This window comes from Ptychodera flava, chromosome 11, assembly GCF_041260155.1.
Source record: "Ptychodera flava strain L36383 chromosome 11, AS_Pfla_20210202, whole genome shotgun sequence".
Lineage (NCBI taxonomy): Eukaryota > Metazoa > Hemichordata > Enteropneusta > Ptychoderidae > Ptychodera > Ptychodera flava.
The window spans coordinates 29,385,986-29,406,744 of NC_091938.1; the positions used below are offsets into that span (position 1 = coordinate 29,385,986).

General features: G+C 35.4%; 2 protein-coding genes across 3 annotated transcripts; both read left to right on the forward strand.

The window, feature by feature from the left end:
• Positions 1-1,854: 1,854 nt before the first annotated feature.
• Positions 1,855-11,313, forward strand: LOC139144036 (adhesion G protein-coupled receptor L4-like). Of its 2 annotated transcripts, XM_070714684.1 has the most exons (13): positions 1,855-1,975; positions 4,138-4,599; positions 4,712-4,885; positions 5,180-5,287; positions 5,849-5,943; positions 6,086-6,271; positions 6,877-6,945; positions 7,292-7,412; positions 7,557-7,727; positions 8,555-8,630; positions 9,859-10,003; positions 10,196-10,245; positions 11,008-11,313. In XM_070714684.1, exons 1-13 carry the CDS (start codon positions 1,876-1,878, stop codon positions 11,234-11,236), a joined length of 1,986 nt encoding a protein of 661 aa, XP_070570785.1. In that variant the 5' UTR covers positions 1,855-1,875; the 3' UTR covers positions 11,237-11,313. The 2 variants fall into 2 exon arrangements, with proteins under 2 accessions (XP_070570785.1, XP_070570786.1); XM_070714685.1 differs by lacking the exon at positions 11,008-11,313 and having other exon boundaries at positions 10,196-10,358.
• A 305-nt stretch (positions 11,314-11,618) lies between these two features.
• On the forward strand, positions 11,619-19,890 carry LOC139144038 (adhesion G protein-coupled receptor B1-like). Its single transcript, XM_070714686.1, has 10 exons — positions 11,619-11,712; positions 12,295-12,400; positions 13,398-13,525; positions 13,857-13,946; positions 14,768-14,834; positions 15,213-15,298; positions 15,775-15,904; positions 17,002-17,043; positions 17,592-17,777; positions 18,349-19,890. Exons 1-10 carry the CDS (start codon positions 11,705-11,707, stop codon positions 18,442-18,444), a joined length of 939 nt encoding a protein of 312 aa, XP_070570787.1. The 5' UTR covers positions 11,619-11,704; the 3' UTR covers positions 18,445-19,890.
• The last annotated feature ends 869 nt before the right edge of the window (positions 19,891-20,759 follow it).

Consider the following 20,759-nt stretch of genomic DNA (forward strand, 5'->3'; position numbering starts at 1 on the left):
GCCATCTCTGAAATATCTAATCGTTTCGAAGACATTTCATTGCTTTGCGAAGCTTTGGTGTTTCTTGTACGTAGCTTTGTTTTATTGTTCATCGTTCTGATTGATGCGTAAGTTTTGCATCCATCCAGATATCGAACTTTGCCCTTTAGATTTCAGATTAAACGAATGCATAATAAATAAATGTATAAATGCATAAAAAAGCAAAAATAAATAAATAAATAAATAAATAATTAAATAAATGAATAAATGCTATTTCAATATCAGTTGATGTGGCGAAAATACATGACCTATCGAATATTTAGGTCTACACAGACAAATAACACGTTGTATGCAAGAAATTATACCCCTCATTGAATATAAAATGTCATCCCCGTTTCTGAACAATGCGCTAAACCTTTGCATCAACCTAACGTCAATAAAAATCAAACAGATATTTACCCTAGCAACGGTGTCATTGATTGTACTACACAGCATACTAAAGTTGACCTCGTTAAATTCAACGACCACGGCAATTATTAAAATATGTGACTAATTACCGACATAGTCAATACCAATATTTGGTGCACAAAATGCATGAAAGATACGGCTTTGATAATTAGTATCACCGGATATAACCGATTATATTGATATAAAATAGAAAACTAATTAAGATTCTGAGCTTTATTTCGGTTGTCGTAAAAGGAACTCTTTGCTTATTGTTTGCAATTAATGTTTGCAATCAATTTCCTGTTACATATTGTCATGTTTGTCCCATTTACCATGATTCCTAAAGCCTTACATTAAGTCAAAATTCAAAACTCTGATACATTACGGATTGAAAGTTGAATTGGGTCTCATTTAATATATAATTGTCAACCTGTTTCATTTGTAAATTCTAATCATTATGAATATTCAACACACAAGTACACAAACTACCTTTCGATGAGGTGTTAACTTTCTCAAGTGGAACATTATATTAAGTTAGAAATCGCCGTATTTCTTGTGAATAGACTGTGTGAAAACATTTTGTATCTTGAAATTAAACAAAAGATTATGTTGCGATGATATCGGGGACGGATGGTGTTTGATAAAATTGAACAGCTATCGCCTCTATGCAAAACCTTCCTTCATTGAAATCCTCAACCATTTAATTATTCCAAATCGTGAATAAAAATTAGGGGTCACCGTGCAGATAACCAAATTACTTAACATTTACCGATATTTGTAAATTCAAAATGACCACTTTCTCTATGTCAACTCCATTACGAAGAATAGCAATATCGATTTTCAGAAAACCAAGAAAGTAAGATTTTTTCCCAAAAACCTTAATATGATTCCACAAATGGTTCGAGAGAAAATAATCATTTTTTGAAAAATTTAGTGCCCGAATTTTCTCCCAAAGGGCATTTTAAAGTCAACGGTTACTGAGTGAAAATGAACAATAGGTAAGCTTGTGATCACTGTGAAGACATTAATATTCTTAACGTAGACGAAGCTCCGTATAACAGAGATCATAATATTTCTTTGCATAGCAACAAGAGGGATAAGCAGTGAAAGTCGGTCATATGAAAATGTATGGTTATTCCTTTTCTTCACTGTGTGTTAAAGATCAAAAGAAATGTCGACACGAATAGCCAGCGTTCACAACAAAGACATGACCCCGTCTTTAGCAAATTGACCCAACAAACTTATCAAAATTAATAACTTTTCAGGGTAAACAATGAAACAATTGATTCCTCGAATATTGGTTCCCATTAAAATGGTAAACATCTTCATTAATAACCGCTTTCACTGCTTCTAATTTTTGACCGTAGTCCAACGCAATATAATCACTTGTGCACAGGATCAGAGCTCATTCTAACTGGGCAAGGCGCGGAGCGCAAATGTTCTGCTGAGATGACTACCTTCCGATGCTCATTCATCAGTTCTGTACTGATTGTATGGTTTGTGTTGCAATTGGCGTCCCAAGTTCAGACTGGTAGCCTTAGACAGAAAGGTAAGAAAAGCGATAACAGCTCATTGTGAACGTGTGATCGTCAATAACATGGCGAAAATACAAAGCAATTTTGTGTAGTGCCATGCCACTGCAACGTACAAATTTTACAACGCTATCATGTTTTGTAGCATTACGTGACTTGGTAGTACTGATGATTCTGATTTTTACAACTCTGTACCTGAGGTTTCTACCACATAAAGAATCAAGATGTCTTAGTGAAAACAGTTTCCCACTCGACTCTTTTGCTGTTTTTGTTGACGATCGTGACAGAAACAGTGCTGTTACCTCCATAAATGCAATAATCTCCATAAATGTAATATCCACCATAATTGCAATAAAGTGCACCAATAAATGTAATATCGCCAATAAATGTAACAAAAATCAACCATATATGTAATAAAAACACCAACCACAATAGTAATAAATGGTAACCATAAATGTAATAAAAAATCACCCATAAATGTAATACTTGTTAACCATAAATGTAATAAATATATTTTGTCATCGCAATTGGTAAATTAGCCCATAAATATTTATCTATGTAATAAGAAAAGCAACTCCACACATTATTCATATCTCAATTGTTTGCGTTTAGTGTGTTTTGTGTATTTGAAAGTGTATTTTGCGTTTCCCTATTTTGTGTACAGAACTGATCGGCCATGGCGAGACACAGCTGTAATCTGAATGTCAGTGCACTCTCTACCCCAGAGTGGAGGAGACTGTATAACACTACAATCCTTTAACGCCGTTTTTTCGAATTTGCCGCACTTTCTTAATCAGTCGCCTCAAATTCGTCTTCAGTGGATAAATTGTGTGGAATAATCGACAGATTGTCTATATTCCTATGTTGTCCAACTTGACGTTTGTTCCTTTACTGGGGATGCTAGGATGTCTAATTATGTTCTACTGTGTTCAAGGTAATGTTCGTTTTGTTTTTACTAGATTGAAATGACGATATATGTTCTCGTCAACATGTTTTGCGTCGCAAGTTTCTGTTATAAGGTTGTATATTTCTCTGTTATTTGCTCTGAGTCATCTGTCATAAACTTTGTGTGGTGTCACTGGTTGACGAGTTATTTTGACGCTTCCTTATTATGTTATTATCAGTGTTTAGAACTGCTGTCACGGTTCCACGTCCATTATCTAACGGTTTGATCTGTACCTCGCCATTTTCTGATAGTGTTCTCAAATTATTCTATTCTGTGCTTCAGAAAGGGAACCTAGTTTCAGGAAAGTATGCAATAACATCAAACTAGTCTTATTAAAGTTATTATTTACTCAGGGCATTGATAAACAAATGATCACATATGCAAGTTCAAATGTATTACATTTATGGTTGAGTTTTATTACATTTATGGTTAATTTGTTTATTACATTTGTGGTTGCGGGTTGTTACAGTAATGGTTGACTGTTTTATTACATTTGTGGTTGCTTTTACTACAATTGTGGTTGATATTACATTTGTGGAGATTATTACATTTGTGGAGGTTACAAGTGCTACCGGAAAATGAGTCTTTCAGAGTATGATTTTCTGATTAGGAAAATTTCTGTCTGAAGCTTAAGTTACATCTTTCCGTTTGAATGTGCAGGTGTATGGTTTTCCCTTTAGCCTGTCGTGTCATCCTGTTACCTAAGATTTTTGCATATATTGAATTGACTGTAATGTTTGTATAATGTCAGCGACACTTCAATCTATAAGTATGTATGTATGTATGTATGTATGTATGTATGTATGTATGTATGTATGTATGTATGTATGTATGTATGTATGTATGTATACACACACACACACACACACACACACACACACACACACACATATATATATATATATATATATATATATATATATATATATATATATTCAAATAATCTCAGAATGTCCGTTATCGATCATCAGACGGACACCCTTGCTGTCTAGTGATTGTGAAACGTTTAGATTGTTTTGCAGTGCACGAAAATGGACATAACATTGAAGCCCTAATGCTCACATACATATAAATGGATCTTCTTATAACAATACTTGAATCTGGTATCTTGTGTGTCTTAACGTAAGGTGTTTTAGGTTTCCCGAGTCAGACGAGGATCTTAAATCTGAAGTGCCTGTTGATGTATTGATTACAATAATACTATGCTCCACATTACGTACTATTACTTCTCAGAAACGGCACAAGAGTGGAAGGAATACTATGACACAGGAACAACAATTCCTTCCGTAAAGATGATGTCCACAGTTCATGATATTTCCACAACTAAGCAAAATGCTGCTTATTCCTCAGAGAGTTTGCTAACGACTCAAATTGGTACTAGAAAGGTGGAGGACGATTCCAGCTCTGATATAATGATGGTTTCCAAAAAGCTGCAGACAGATGCACCAGTTGCTACCCCGGGACAAAGAAACGAAGAGGCTCGCCCTACTTGTGTCAGTACCTCCCCTGGTACCGGGAAATCGTGCCTTTTAAACATTACCGAATCCGAAGACGTGGGTGCTTTCCGTGTGTCACATGGATCAATTGTGATATTTACTTGCCCACAAGGAAAGGAAGTGGATAACTCAACTTCAAGTCCAGCTTCAAGTATTTGTATCGACGGAGCTATTGATTTTCATCACAACAGTTGTGTAGGTAAGGGCGTGTAGCTTGTTTCATGTAGAAAAAATAATTTTTGGCCTTCACAGTCGCAAGATGGGTATGTATTTTAAGTGCTTAATTGATAAAGCCTATGCTTTATCGACAGATATCGATGAGTGCAAAACTGACCAAAATGACTGCGGTTTAGAACGGAGATGCCACAATACAGTTGGTAGCTACAAATGCCTCTGTCGGGACGGCTTCATTTATATGGAGGGACTCTGCGTGCCAATCCGCTGGATAGAACTCGAGAACAAAGTCCAACGTCATGACAAAGTCTGTATGTGCTTAGATTTCGTTTAAAATTCATGTCAAATGATTTCTGTTATGAGTGAAAGAATAGGGAGCGAATACTCATGGCCTCTATATCATTATTGATATGATTACTGGGAGAAAGTATTGAAGACATGTAATTCTGAATGGAAAAGTTTATACCCAGTCATGAGCAGAAAAAATCACCTACTATAAGCAACAATTTTACCTTATATAGTGAAGTACATAAGATGGAATACATCATTCCCTATAATGTTGCTCCAATACTTATCCGTGAATGCAATTCCACTCGCATTTTTAGCTTTAGATACAGAAGGCAAACATTGCTCAGATAATGTTAATAATATTTGGGAAAGAACTGAAGCAAATCGACACTCATCATGGATTCCTTGTCCTAGTGGAAGTGTAGGTATGTGAAACATCTTCCAACCTTTCATCGGGCAATAAACAAAGTGGTTGAGTTTCTCGATTTTCAACTTAGTACTCCCTGGACACTATTGAGCCAAGAATTGTCAAGCTGTCGACTTACGACAAGCAACATTCGTAAAATGTTGGATAACGAATTTTTGGGTATTTTAAACGAAAAGTGATGTATGAAATTATATCGATTTTATATATTTTCCTCGAAATACGGCGATAGTCAGTGATAGCTGATTCATTTACGTTCAAATGGAATATGTGAACTACAAACGCAGAACTATACATTGATATAAGTGCTTTTATGCAGAGCAAATGGAATGAGCTCACATGTTTAATGATACTGTTTTTGCATTAGGCGTATTCACGATTGACAATTCCCGAAACAGAAGTACTTGCAATCCTTCCAAACAGACCTAATCCTCCTCCACACATGAGGATGTCAGTAAAGGTGTATTAGTTGATTGCGACGATTGTTGTGATTTATCATCACAAATTATTCGTGTACAGTAGTTTCTTATCCCCGGTATTTTCATTTTATGCCGAATTTCAGGATTAATGAGACGGTTTTGCAAAATTAATGGTAAGTGGGATACGCCAGATACGACTGAATGCAAATCGAGGGAATTGCTCAAGATAGCTCGAAAGGTATGATGATTGACATTCATACATACAAAAACGTCGTGAATGTTGGATGATGTGTTGAGCGTTAACATGTATTCTAGAAAATTATCCCGCTTTTCTTAAAGTATAAAATACCTATAAAATATCATTTGTTTTGCATTCAAAGGTTCCGGAAATAACTGGTGTCGCTGACGTGGTCGCAGTGTTGGATTCTCTTGCCAACGTCTCCGAATATCATAACCTGATCTATGCAGGAGATATGCTGCTTATAAGCGAAGTCTTGTTCAATACAGCTGTAGAAGTTTCCTCTTTTGAAAGTGCGAGTGTGAATGAAATGAACAAGTATATCGAGGTGAAGATAGCCAGTACTGTATACTATGGTAGCAATTTTGATACACTGAAAAAATACAATTATTTGTTCTAATGTTGTGTACCTATTGCTATACAAATATTCTGTTGCACTTCTATATCTTTTAAGCATGGATACGTCCTTGCAGCAAGTTGCAGCACACTTTCGCAGAGTTGATGTTCCTTCTTTTATGTATTACAAAAATTCAACAAGGAGAGGGTTATTATCCACAATACAGTTACCAATCAATTGTGTGATATAATAAAGTCTTGGTCTACGGTTTGTCAGAGATCGATCACTATTTGCGAACCAAGGCATCATAATAAGCATTATCAAGTACATCATTTTTTTGACATCGTCAACTGAACCCTTAAGTTACACAGAAAACAAGCAAACAATATAATTGTTATACAATGGCGTTGCATACGTTACAGATTGATCAAGCATAGCCTCATCGGGGCTTACCCAGTTTCTCCTAATTGATAAAGACGTTTTATATTTTGCCTGACTCCATAATCTTTTTCAATTGCGGCCTCATGTAGGCCTAAGCATGCCTGCATTTATTTTTGACAAGATAATTTCACTAAATTGACGTTTTCACCTTTCAGCTTTTCATAGAGAGGCAGGCCCGACTCATTTCCCCTGATCTCGAAGAACTATGGAAGCAAGTTTATCAGGTACGACCTCTGAAGTGTTAAACACATATAATAACGTAACACGAATAGTCCGTCTGTGTTAAAAGCGACTGCCGTACCGTTATCAAAATTTAATTTTATCTGCCAAGTGAGCAGATTGCGTCCAGTGAATAGACGGGTTTGTACATAAGGCCTTGCTACTTGTTAAATAGTTTTTTGTTCGCTTCGGCCGCAGCATTAATTATATTGCATTGTCTTCCAAAGACAAACGGACGATCAGGACATTGCCGTAAAGAGACAACTTCGGCAGAATAGATTTATTCTGGTCTTCTACCCGCGGTCTTTTTCATTTTCTAAGATCTGTAGTTGATTCTGTTAATTTCAAAAGGAGCATGGACCAAACGATGGAGTTGTCGGGATATTTTCTGCCTTTGGACCATTTAGTGACACAGTGTATGACGTAATGTATCGGTCTGGACAAGATATTACATTGTCAAGGGGTACAGTAGGTGAGTTTACCGATTTCAGGACCGTTGCTATGTTCGAAAATTAAATTTCCTGGAACAGTCATAAGCCTCATGTTTGCCTTCCGACGATGACCTATTCATCGGATCTTTAGAAAATTTTGTTTCAGTTGCTTTTCAATACCTCAGGTCTGAAAGCGTTTTTTGTAAAACGAACTGAAGAATACGTAGTTGATACTGCTGGAATATCAATTAAAGCAAACAGGCGACTACTGCAAGTGAACGGTTCAGATGTCCCGGAGAGCTACGTGAAGCTACCCCTGAGCACATTGGAAAAGATAAATTCTTCAAGATATACAGGTACATACAAGTTTAAGTCAATTTTCAAAGAAAAAATCTATGTATTAGTATTCATAGAAAGCAGCATTTTCGGCGACCATAATAACCAAGAATTTGAGTTTTTTAATGTTTACATTTTCAGAAGGTATTAACTACTCTGTAAAAACCATTACATCCGACACACTTTCCTATTATGCGCTATTCATGTGAAATAGTTTGATGCCACCGTTTACTCAGTGAATTTGCAAAGAATAGTTAATACCTTAATTACACTATATAGACACATTTTCCCAAAACATTAAACACGGATTGATATAGAAGTAAGTCTGCTTATTTCAATTAATTTACCAAATATTCAACTTACTATCTGCAGTTCCAAAGGCAAGTCAATGTTAGTAGTGGTTCTTGTGGTGCACATATTACAACGATATTGACAAATGATAAGATATCAAAGGCATATTTTTTAAGAATCCATCACTGATACTTATACGTGTTAGTTCTCTTTACATGGACCTACGATATCTTTTTGAATATACAGTTAAGCAACACTTATCGACCGTTTCCTGTCTGATAGAATTTCATATCCATTTCATAATTTTTGAGCATTTAAGAACAAACGTACTGAAAATGTACCTCCTTACCTTGTTGATTAAAGCAATGTGTAGACAGAAACATCTCTTCACTATAATAATCGTAAGTATATTATCGTAGAAGTAAGTAAGTTTTTTTGGGTCTTAGCCAGTCGAAAAGCAAAAATTAAAAATGCTGGTCACTTTTTGTAGCTTTATCGTGACAAAACCAATTTATTACACAATTAATCAAATGTCTGTTCGTCTTTCAATATTTAGATACTCCCCTTGCGGTAATAACCTATGTTTATCAAAATCCAGGAGACATTCTACCAACGGATTATGCTACAGCAAGGTCAGACACAATTTTTGAAACTGAACCGTTTTTGATGTATTGCTTCTACTTTTGAGATGTAATGTTTAGAGTTGAGGAAACACATCTTTGATTTAAGGAAGCTTTCCACCTTTGCGAGGACTTATTTTCAAACTTGAATTGTTGCGGTCATGTTGTGTATTTTTACCTAACTAGTATCTTTCACCTGAAAGCTAGTTTCATGAATGGTTTCGTTTGATCGAGGAAATTAATGGGCGGTGAATTGTAAAGGTTTCAGTGAAAGTGGAAAGAAAGCGGAAGGGGGCAATTGTCTAGGTGTCAACAAGTAATTGCACTTCAGAATACTAATTACAAAATGTGCCTAGGAATATTGAAAAAGGCCTTTGTTCACAGTGTTGAATTAAAGTTTATCAACTGATAAGTCTATCAATGCCTTGTGATTAATCAGCGATAACTCGACTTTATAAATCTCAATACAAAAAACTGACACACCTATTAGAGAAACAATCTGAGACAATAGTTTCACTCTATACAACATTTCTGTAGTGAAAACAGTTTTGGAGTCTATTTGGCTGACATGAATAATTCAATGGTTGTCCCAGACATGACGAAATGTATCCACTGCTCCATGTATTTTTTAAATGCGCAGAAATGTCTAACATAAAATATTATATATGTGGTAAAAAAGCAACTACAAATACAAGGCTAGCTGACACGACTCGTCGGACTCAGATTTTGCGGGCAAATGTTACCATTTTTATTCTGATAAAAACTACTGTCTAGTCTTAGGATACTTGAAATGAACGAAACTCGTTGGCGATTTCTGAAAAGCGAATTGGACCATGACGTTTTTTATCTGTTTTATTTGACAATAACGACAGGTCCTGCCGTTACTCATGATCTAGTTGTAACACGCGATATATGCAGCTATTTGTGTTCCGTTCTAACCTTTGAATTCGATCGTCGGAAATTTCACAAGTCTGGCCTTGTCTGCTTGTACTTTGTGTCGCTAATACTAAAAAGTTGTCATTTTTGGAAGAGGCTACCCTATGAGAAAACGGTACAATGCACACACGATGATCTTGACATTAATACTTTTCAAGGAAAAAAAAATTTCGTGTTTTCGACATAAAATACCCCGACAAAGGTGGAAAGCTACTTTAATGGTAAAGTTTTTCCTAATTTTGTTTGATGTAATATGTTTAAGCCGAAAGAATGTCCTTATATTCAGTTTTCTATTAATCTACAGGTCAGAAGAGCGACAATGGGTAAAATCTATCACTGCAGTGAAGAAAATTGAGAAAGTGAACACACCTGTCATATCGGTGTCAGTCTATCCAAAGCACAGAAAGGATATTGATATAGATGTTAATTTGAGATTTTATGAAAAAGAGGTATGAATGTTATTCCTGAATGTTATAAATGACTCTGTTCATATTGATTACATTTTCTTAAACTAATAGGACTTTCATTATCTCTGGAAGTAATTGAAATTTGTAGAAGAACGAATTATGTTAACATTTCCTTAATTAATTCAATTTGTAGAAGAACGAATTATGTTAACATTTCCTTAATTAATTCAACAGGAAGGATATTCTCCCAAATGCTCAAGCATGGACGCAGGAGCTACATATGGGTAAAAAACTAGCAATTTATTCCATGGTTCATATTTAAACTTTGTCGCTGTGAAAACATTTCTTCGTAGTTTATATGCTGGTTGAGCCCCACCTGTTGAGTTTATGATTAATATGCGGTGAGATAATAAATACGTAGTTGGGTAACATATGCGCTACGAAATGTTCTAAATGAGAATACAATCTAATCGTCAATTGCAAGTAAATAGATAGATTTGCTCTCTATTGTCTGAATTTGTTAGTTATATGCAATTAATCGAGGTTGCTTGTTTGCAAGTTATTTCCAACTTATAAATCATCCTTTATGCTACATACTAACATTTCGATCACTAATAACGCATATACCTTAAAAGATCTTAAACACGTTCATACAAGTAAAATTTAAAACAAAAGCAATTTTTCTGCCTCTACTAGAGTACGAACTGAGTGTCCGCTCTACTTCGGGCAATATATTTTAAAAGTGCAAAGAGTTTGAACCATTACTTTAGATACTGTGTTTAAACTTTGTATACAAAGTGTATTTTGAAATATTTTTGGCATATTTTTATCATTTGAGCATTATTTTGTATTCCGTTATTTCTTTTTGATCCCTTATTTAAGGTCGGCTTTTACTTGTCTATGAATATCCGTTTTTGTGATTTGAAACTCATTACAATGATTGTGACTTACAAGAAAATTATGTTAATGGAAAAGATCTAACGTTACAAGCATCAAGCGCAACAAGAGTGTCATTTATGAAGTGCCACTTTCATATTTTGCCCCAGAATATGGCGTACACATATCTGCAGTTTGACAGAGCGTGGTGTCCACGACGCATGGGACTACGTAGAATGCAAATGTTCACGTTTGGGTAACTTTGCTGTCATCATGACCATGGGGAAAGAGCCTAAAGTTTGTACATGTGCTTTAGGACGATTATGCTCTCTTTGTTTCTCTGTCTCATTGTCTCTTTGTCTATCTGTCAGTCTCTCTACTTTTAAGTCAAAGTACTGATAGCTGATAGCTGTTACTAAACATGTCTTTGGGCTATATCTGAAGATTAAGACATATCAAAAATGCAGAAAAACCTAAGTAGCAATATTATTTCTTTACACTTGAAGTAATATGAGTTATTATTCAAAACTATTTCAGTGCTTTTCACAACTTCTATGCTATAATACTCTACTTAACATCCGTCTTTCCTGCGAAGAGATACTTTTGCTCTTGTGCGCGTTTGTTACGTATATAGTATATCATACTCGAAATTTAATCATGAAATAGCGTATCCTAGTCGGTAAGCTGAACTATGTCCGTCACAGCTTCAATTCAGTGTTTTATTCTTTCAATATCCCGCTTAAGTAAACGCCTTATCCTTTCTTTTATTTTCCACAGCCTTTTCTAGAAAGTGCTGCAGACATTATACTTACGATAAGCTGCGCGCTATCTGCAGCATTCATCGTTGTTAGCTTCGTTGCGATATTCATGGCAAGGTGAGCATACAGCATTCAAATTTTTTCAAGTGTGTTTTAAGTTTAATATAGCTGTAAGTTAGAGGACCTCGTCCGTCAATAGATTTGTTACGTATTGCATTTTTTTATTTCTTGGAAGTTTTGCTTTTTTTGAGATCGCCCGGCAACAAACAGCAATGTTGTACATTTAAGAACAATGCCATAATCTTCATTACGGTTATAAATTTCATATTGACGAACTCGATATAACGAACGCAAACAGCACAGCACCGGTAGACAACAAACAATACCTGTGCATACAATATAGACAAATCCATAAAAGAAATGCATATGGACTTCTGGCAAAGACAAACGAGAAGTAATTTCAGGTGTCTTGAAAATAGTAAGCACATTCTGCATCACTTATGGCACCACCCATGTATCAATCCATAAATCAAATAGGAAGTGGTCTTAATCTACAGACAAATGCCATCGATGCCGTCAGTGACTATTTGGTGATACATTTCCGGGCAAAGACCACAAAATCATTGGCAGACACTAGGCGTATTATAGCCGTTATTGATAAAACCATTGATACCTATAGCATTTTTCTCTATACTTTAGGTTAACATCAGATTTCTACGTGGTGCTTTGGCAGGCCTTGGTGTCATTTTTTTTCTTCCCAGTCTTGGTTGCTATGGACGCAAACGTTGATTACTGGAAACAGAAGGTAAAAATTTACATTGTACACTGCTATTTATCAATTTGAAAGTCTACTATCGTTCACAGCCTCTTATATGCGAGTGCTTTGTACGTTCCTGAATACGACGAATGTTTGGAAAGTTGATGTAAGGGTCAGTCTATTCATTTATATGTCTCTTTGTTTGTTTCTGTCTACAATTATAAACGCCATTGAGAAAGTACAGTACTGTAAAGTAAAAGGTACAACTGCTATCGACTGAACATTTATGCAAAATTGCTTGCTATTCATGGCAGTCTTATGTTTTTCAAATATTATGCAGATCAGAGCGGTTAAAAATGATATCTCTCACCTTAATTCTTCCGATTTGATTCTTTCATTCCCGTAACCAAGAAAGATAGATGTTCCTTCACAGAATGAAATTCTATTTTAAGAGCATGATTGTTGATCGATTGATAGCCACTATATAATCAATAACAATACGCTCTGAATATATCGCTTTAAACCCCTATAGAAAGTAAATATTTTAAAAAGCTTATTTGACAGTAAATAGGTCGCTCTCTTTTTTGGGCAATATTTCCATCTTGACTATACTGATTATTAGAAATGCAACATCTTTTCCCTCTACTATAGACTGACTTTTGACTGCATTAGGAATATAGAAACGTAAGCAACTTAACGCGCTTAAATATCACATGCATACATTGTGCTTTCTCCATGTCAAGTTAAAAGTAATGTCATGGGTGTCATTACAACAGCTGCATATAAATACCAATTTTGATTTTCTTGGCAGATTAAAGAAACATCAATAATAATAAGCACAAGCCTACTGAAAAAATGATTTATCACAATTGTATTATTTATGGTAGGATTTCAGAACCCGCCCCTATCCCCAATTAAAAAGGTCTAAGTTTCAATACGTAAAGAGAACATATGCACATCTTCATTATCATTGTTTCATGACTATTGGTCTTTGTTATTTGTTTCATATTCGTCTTCAATCACGCCAATGTCTTCCTGCATGTAGAACCATTGTCGACTGGTGGCGGCCTTCAGCCACTTTGCACTACTCAGTAACGCTTTATGGATGATGAACCTTAGTATTCAGTTTTATATCCGTTTGCAGCATTACGTGTATCGACGTACAAGTGCCAGGTAGTCACTCCGTTTCCTTTTTTACGCTTTTCTAAATCAGTAATGCAAATTTGAATTTACTAGTTTACAATTGGTATAAAAAAATTTGCACAGGTAATGTAGCCTCTTTGACTAAACTTAACTTGCGTAACGGTACAAATCCAAACGCTGTGCGTCAAAGTTGTTTGGGTAAATGGCACTTACTACGAGGTACAATTTCGTGACGAAAGTGGTGCAATAATCGGACAATAGGGCTAAATATAAAAAAACATGTTCGAAAACTATGCAATTTCATTCTATTTCCATATCCAAGATGAAAAGGCTATAAGAGGCGTAATTCGTTATCTTGCAGATTCTTCTACTCTCTTTGCGGTTGGGCACTGCCCTGTGTTGCTTTCGCGATTTTGAACGAAGAGTACCATGACAACAGAAATCTGCACAGGTAATCGCAACTATTATTTAGCATATAAAATTATCAACGTAGTTCCTGTCATAGAAATTCTACTGTTAGGACGATAGGTTGGCCGTTAGTAAGATGGATGGATTGTCGGGTGATAGATGAGCATATTGGTGGGAACGTTATTAAATGGATAGTCTACTTGTAGGAAGATAGGCTGGTAGTTAGAAAGGTGGGTTGTAGGGATTGCTGATAAATATATTGGTGGGAACATTCTTAAATATATAGTCAGGTGCGTACGTTCATGTAATTTTGGGAAACATTTCGGAGGGTTGATAGTGAGTTAGTGGTATAATTAGTGGATTGACTACGAGACAATATTCCCTGTGGTGAACCTTGTGCCATATCGAATTGCAACTTCCCTGTAAAGTTTAAGGAACTAGGATGCTCATATTTATGAATTATTCTGAGGAAAATTTAAAACAGTAGTAACAGACCTATAAATGAGCTTGATTGGCCACAAAACAAGAAAACTATGTATTGCCTTGTGGTAACGGGGATAGTTATATTTACCCTAATGTCCGGCGATTGGTTCAATGTCGCGCTGCTATTGAGTGCGTCAGAAAGGCAGACAAAAATAGAGCTGTAGTCGACAGTAAGATGTCGCTCCCTGCATATATTACCCTTTGGGTCAATGAAGGAGCCGTCGCATTGATAAATATGTCTTTCAAGTTATACATGTAATTTTTATAACAAATTTTTAATCTAAAATCAACATTTTATTGTATTTGCCAAGTGTGAGCATATTGTAAAGCGCACATATTTCACTACGCTAAATGTAAAAGACGGTGTTTTTGCTATTACAGCTGTTTGGCTCTCCACTCTTCCGCTATTTACATGTTTATTCATACGCTAGCGCTGCTTGTTGCAATGGTGAGTAAATGCTTTTGATAAGATATTCTCTTGCAATTATGTTTTCGATTTAACCTTTCAAGGCGGACAAAATATTATACCATTTTAAATACGTATCAAGGCGGAAAAAATATACCATGTTAAATACGGCCTTTGATTGACCTCCTCAGGAAAATTGACATAATTATATCTTTCTTACCTACAAAAGTAAAACAATCTCCAATATTCCCCCTTTAATTTCCGATTAACGCATTCTCTTAATTTCAATATAATTCAAAGAGGGACAGTAGACATTTTCTCGGGCGAACTTTGTTTGTGGTTTGTCTACGGGAACTTGACTTTTTCATGTGTATGAAATTAAAAAAGCATCAGAAAAAGGACACTTTTGTATCATTGTAGGTTACAGTTTTGGTATATTTGTATGATTACAAAATGTTGACCGAACTGATCAAAGTCTTCAACGGTCCAGAGGAGAAGATATTATGGTAAGCACTAGTACATTGTAATGATATTACCATGTTTCCACTGTGATCTTCATTAATGTACAATAATCCTTATAGAGTTTTTTTACATTGTCGATAAACTTTTCAATGCCAAGAGTTCACAGTTAACTTTTACATAAAGACTAAAAAATGTATAACATACCCTTCAGAAGGTGTATTGTAATATGTAAATCTATGTTGTGCATCTAACCTATATCTACTTTCTATGCATAACATTCTGAATAAACTGGTCTACGATGTTAAACACGTAATTAAATAATTTTAAATCACAAACTTGTCAGGTCGAAATGAGTTCTAGGTCACTTTCAGTTAAATTGTAACTGCGCGACCAATTAAGTCGTCAACAAGTTACCATTTAATTCTACTTGATGCGACGTTCAATATGAGTCCATGAGGCATGTTTCAATCTACGCTGAGCTCTGATGTATGGCACTGTTTTCTTACAATGTATTATACAGCAGAAAGCTTGAATCGTCAATGATACTCCATGTCATTATCATCTGCGGCCGATGCGTCCAAACAGCAGTGGCAATAACAGATAGCTCTGTCGAACTTAAGTATGTCCTGGCATGTTTGATTTTCATAGAGGTAAGTCTATAAAAGTTGTACTGTCGTTCTTGAGGAATATTGCACTACTTTATGCAATGACAGCAGTAATTGTCGAGAATATTGTCGTGATATGGGTCTCAATCAACGTTCCTAAGCCTGACTTTATAAAGAAGCAAAACGTACTTGTTATTAACTCACGGAGTTTATTGCTGTGACGGCACATGTAGAAACGAAACATCAATTTTAGCAAGCTACTAAACACGACTCTAGGACAGATATTCGGAGTCTCAAATTAAAAGTCTTCTCTGATCTACCACTTGTGGAGGTTCATTTTAAAGTTGTAGGACAAAGAAAAACTTTGACTGTCTTAGATTTTCGAAAACCCTAAATTTTATTTTCTCTCTGGCATTAGGACAGGGGTGGTAGGCATTTTAAACTTCAAATATCACAAAATGTTGGGCAATTAACTTTGTTCTGTGACCTCCGATGCTTATTGTTGATGTAGTAAGATAACGGTTGAAAGTTCTATTTAGGAAAATTGGAGCACAAGTTTAAGTCTTTCACTTTCGAGGCGCATACAACCAAATGCGATAGAAAACACAGGTCAGTATTTACTACGTCAGAGACTCTGGTCAACAGGTATTGGCAGAATAACTGGGGCGCCTAATTATATTACCGATAGTCTTGTACTACTTACATGGAATAAACTAACATCCCGCATGGTCATAATATTGCAGCAATTTAAATAAGCTGTTAGTTATTCTCCGACAGCCGTGAGAAGCCTTTAAGTGATTTATTTCTCACGTGCTTTTCCCACAGGGTCTAACACATGAGAGTTTGATCGATTGCGTGATACCAGCCCCTCCTGGCAGTATCAGCATATAATTTTCACTACGTTATCGTATTTTACATTTTTTGTATAAACGCTCGCCTTCATCAAAATATATTGTTCCATTATGATGTATTTATGTGAGCCACAGTCATTCATTGGTCTAGGGTTAAAGATCTGAGAAAACCTAGGAATATGATCAAACAAAGTACAGTTTTCAAAGTTGTCTTTTTATTTTTCATTCATGAACTTTATGATTTTGCTGCTGCCGATAACACTTCCCCTTCTTACTTTTCCTTTTTTACAGGGTTCTGTATTTTTTCTTGGATTCCTCGCTACAAATCAAGAAGTGGGTACCGTTTCATGTTTTTACTTTGGAGAGATGTTGTTAATAGACTGGCCGTATGTTAAGAGATTAATCAGGGTTTAAAATAGATACACTTTCTTCCTTGAAATCCAACTAGTAATATATACTCGACGTCGTAGACGATGCAGATGTTAACTGTTCTCACCTGATCTCCCAGATTGATGTTTACAAGACGGACAGGTCAAATAGATATGCAACTTAGCACTGTCATGATATCGTGAAATATAAAATCCACGCAGTGTATACAATGCTAGCGCTATTGTACGGCGCAATACGTTCTGTGGAGCTTTTATAGTAGAGGTAATACTTCCTATCATGGCAAAATTGTTCGATCCTGGTCTTTAGCCTTTTGAAAACTGGCGAGTATTACAGGTCCCGTAATAGCTTTGAGAAAAATAACTTTAAATGTAAAACGGGTTTCCTCATGCGCAATCAAGACATTGAATACCTTTACTGCACATGGTCTTTTGAAATTCCAACTGTGACGTTATTCTTTGGTATGTCGGCAGTTTTTTCTCCAATATTTGCAGATTTTGATAGTACTGAGACTTCGATATTTTGAAAAAAGTGAGGAATTCAGACAGGCGTTGGAAGACTTTGAAACAGAGGACAAGGAAAGGCTGAACATTCAGAAGGAAACCTTGAGCTCAGTTTTACATGCAAAATGTGGTTGTCTGGATCTTCGATTACGGCAATCAAAAGTTTCAGTTGTTGAGGTAAGGTCCATGAAATCACAATCGTTTCATACTTTTACATTTTCTGATAATTTCGAATTCTACATCATTTCATTACGTCTCTGCACATGTACAAAGTGTATGATTTGCAATATTTATGTACAAAAGGGTATGCAAAACGGAACATATTTCAACAGAAGAAGTATACGCTATTGAAAGACAAACGTAAAAACTTGCCGTAAAGACTGACAAATACCAAAAACCTAACTGCTTGCATCACTCGTCATGGGAGGGACCACTTTATTACTCTTCATGTTAGTACCACGTTATCCCTGTATTTTATAACCACATATCATGTGCACTCCACATCACTTGTTGATGTACAACACCAAAAGATAAAAATACATAATTTCTGCAATATATATATATATATATATATATATATATATATATATATATATATATATATATATATATATATATATATATATATATATATATATATATAAATATAAGGTAGTTTATATTGAAGTAACTATTTAAAAGCAAAGTACTGCTGATAGAAGCCTTAAAATTTCATAATATATATTTTTCCAATGCCGTCGCTCTACAGGTTGACTGTGGAAGCACAATGCAAGCTTTTGACCAAGGACACAACATAAAAGATGCCAAGACGCAGGAAATAGTGCTGGAAGACATCTTAGACTAGGTTGTCGTAATATTTGTTCAACCGATTATACACGCAATGATTTTATCGGTCTGATGAATAATTTGAACAAAACTCGCTTAATGTCACAGTTAAGGATCATGAAATATGAAATTCCTGTGGATAAACGCAATTAACATGTTAGAGAATTACAGGTTTACAGCGATGCAAAACTTTTTAATAAAATCCTTTCCTTTCAACAATTTGCGAAACCTGATTGCAAGATCGCTACTTCGACATCTGACAGAACATCCAAACACGGTCACCTACAAACATGCATCATTACCGATGTCCAGTCAAATAAATATAAAACATCTTCATTCATACAGTAAAGAACAAATTTGGTTAAGAACTTCTATTGTTTTACCCATATATTGAACTCATGAGTGTTTGTCCATTTCAAGAAATCTCTATGCAGTTATTCAATTCGATACTCATCGGAGATTTCGATGTGTAATTCAGAAGGTTCAGCGATATTTTAAACCAAAATTGGATTTAAAGTGTTAACCGGTATTATTTTGTAACTTTTTAAGAAACTTTTTTGCTGTTAATGTCACTTTAAATTCAATCATGTAATAGTTAAACATTTTACATAACTTCATGTATAAAAAATACATTTAATGTTTTGACCGTTTTACAAGATTTGACGATATGTTACTCAAACAATGAATATCACCATTTATGTCAGTATCGATTTTGCATGTTTTTCACAGATGTATTACTTGTATAATCCCGTATCTTCATATGTTTACGATTAAGGTCGTAACCTATTTGTGGCGGACCCGCGATAAAAATTGTGAACAAATAAATAGAAGTGAAGTGGTAGCCCTTCACTTCAAGCAGGAGGGAGAGTATTGATATGAAAATTCTGATCTGATAATTTGTGATATGGTTTCAAAGCTGTCTATTTTAGTAATATGTTAACATGCCTTTTTTGAACAAATTTATCTTTCAACTACTTATACTATAAGAATGTGTGACTCCGTCGGCCTTAGGTTAGTTAACACAACTCTGAGGCGTTTATCATTTTCAAAGAAGTCTATTTATAATCTGCTACATTTATACTAAAAGCAGCGCTATTCACTCGAATTTGCTGTTTGAATGACTATGAAAAAAGTACTAGGTAGGTGAAAGAATTATGAGACGTCAGGGTTTAAACTCACACAGCTACAGCTATGCCGGAGAAAGAGAAATAGAAATCAACTGGAAAGAGTAAACGAGTTGTTCGTTTTGAAATAAGACATTTGCTAGGAGGTTTGATGTATTCAGTCATTTATAACCCGAGTTACATATACAACTGAGTTCAACCATACTCACTGTGAAATTTTGTAAGAGAGGATTGTGTTTAACATTATATGTGAATATTCCTCATCTTTACATTACCATTATTCATTGTTGTAATACTGCCTCGTGTTCACCATATTTGCAATGTAATAAATTATCTGCACTGATTTCCTTCGGCTTGTTTTTGTACTTTCACAAGATACCTAAATGAGTGTGAGAATTTTGTATTAACTTGAAATAATCCGCGGTATTTTTGCTCATTGCTATTACCAAAGCGGCTTCAATATAACATTTACGAAAGCTATAGTCTAACATCTTTTCACTGTTCATGGATTAAGGACACACCCAACTACGTTTTAATTATTTTCGCACCTAAAAGAACACCCAATGAACATGCAGAAAGGCGAAACTAGCGCTTTCCGCATAATTCAAGATATGTATTGTTATTGTTATGTTATTATTTTTTATCCGCTGCAAACGCTGTCAATGCTGGACAAGGCCCCACATCACTGGTAGTGATGCTGTGCCCTGGCCAGCTACAACACCTGCAAAATTAAGGAATACCCAACTCATGTGTCTTTGTGGGTGAAATGGGCCACCAAATGGGTGACCATTTAATGAAAAACTGTAACTGTAAAATACATCAAACAGGCCACTAATTGATGACACACATAGTACAAAACGTGTGACCTTACAATAACTAACATACTTATGCGTGTGAGAAAATTAAAGTTGTAAAGGTGAGATACATCAATTGGGCCACAAAAGTGGTGACCAATAAACTGACACACAAAGAAATTTCCTTACAATGATTAACATGCTCATAACTGTGAAATACATAACGTGGGCCACAAAATGGGTGACCAATTAACAGTCTAACAAAGAATTCACCTACACAGGTAACTCATTTAATCTTGCCAAATCTTGTGGGGCCCAAATACGCCACAAGACACACCTTGTGTCGGCCCCTATAAGAAGAAAGTCCATGCCACTGCAGCCCCTGCGAACAGTGGCTTGTCTTGACTTGTGCTGTA

Excerpts from the sequence above, each read along its gene's own strand:
- LOC139144038 (XM_070714686.1), top strand. Across the intron at positions 15,299-15,774 it reads CCAGAGGAGAAGATATTATG|CAGAAAGCTTGAATCGTCAA; the intron begins GTAAGCACTAGT and ends TGTATTATACAG. Across the intron at positions 17,778-18,348 it reads CAAAAGTTTCAGTTGTTGAG|GTTGACTGTGGAAGCACAAT; the intron begins GTAAGGTCCATG and ends GTCGCTCTACAG.
- LOC139144036 (XM_070714684.1), top strand. The coding sequence starts at position 1,876 with ATGACTACCTTCCGATGCTCATTCATCAGTTCTGTACTGATTGTATGG. Across the intron at positions 1,976-4,137 it reads TGGTAGCCTTAGACAGAAAG|AAACGGCACAAGAGTGGAAG; the intron begins GTAAGAAAAGCG and ends ATTACTTCTCAG. Across the intron at positions 6,946-7,291 it reads TATGGAAGCAAGTTTATCAG|GAGCATGGACCAAACGATGG; the intron begins GTACGACCTCTG and ends TAATTTCAAAAG.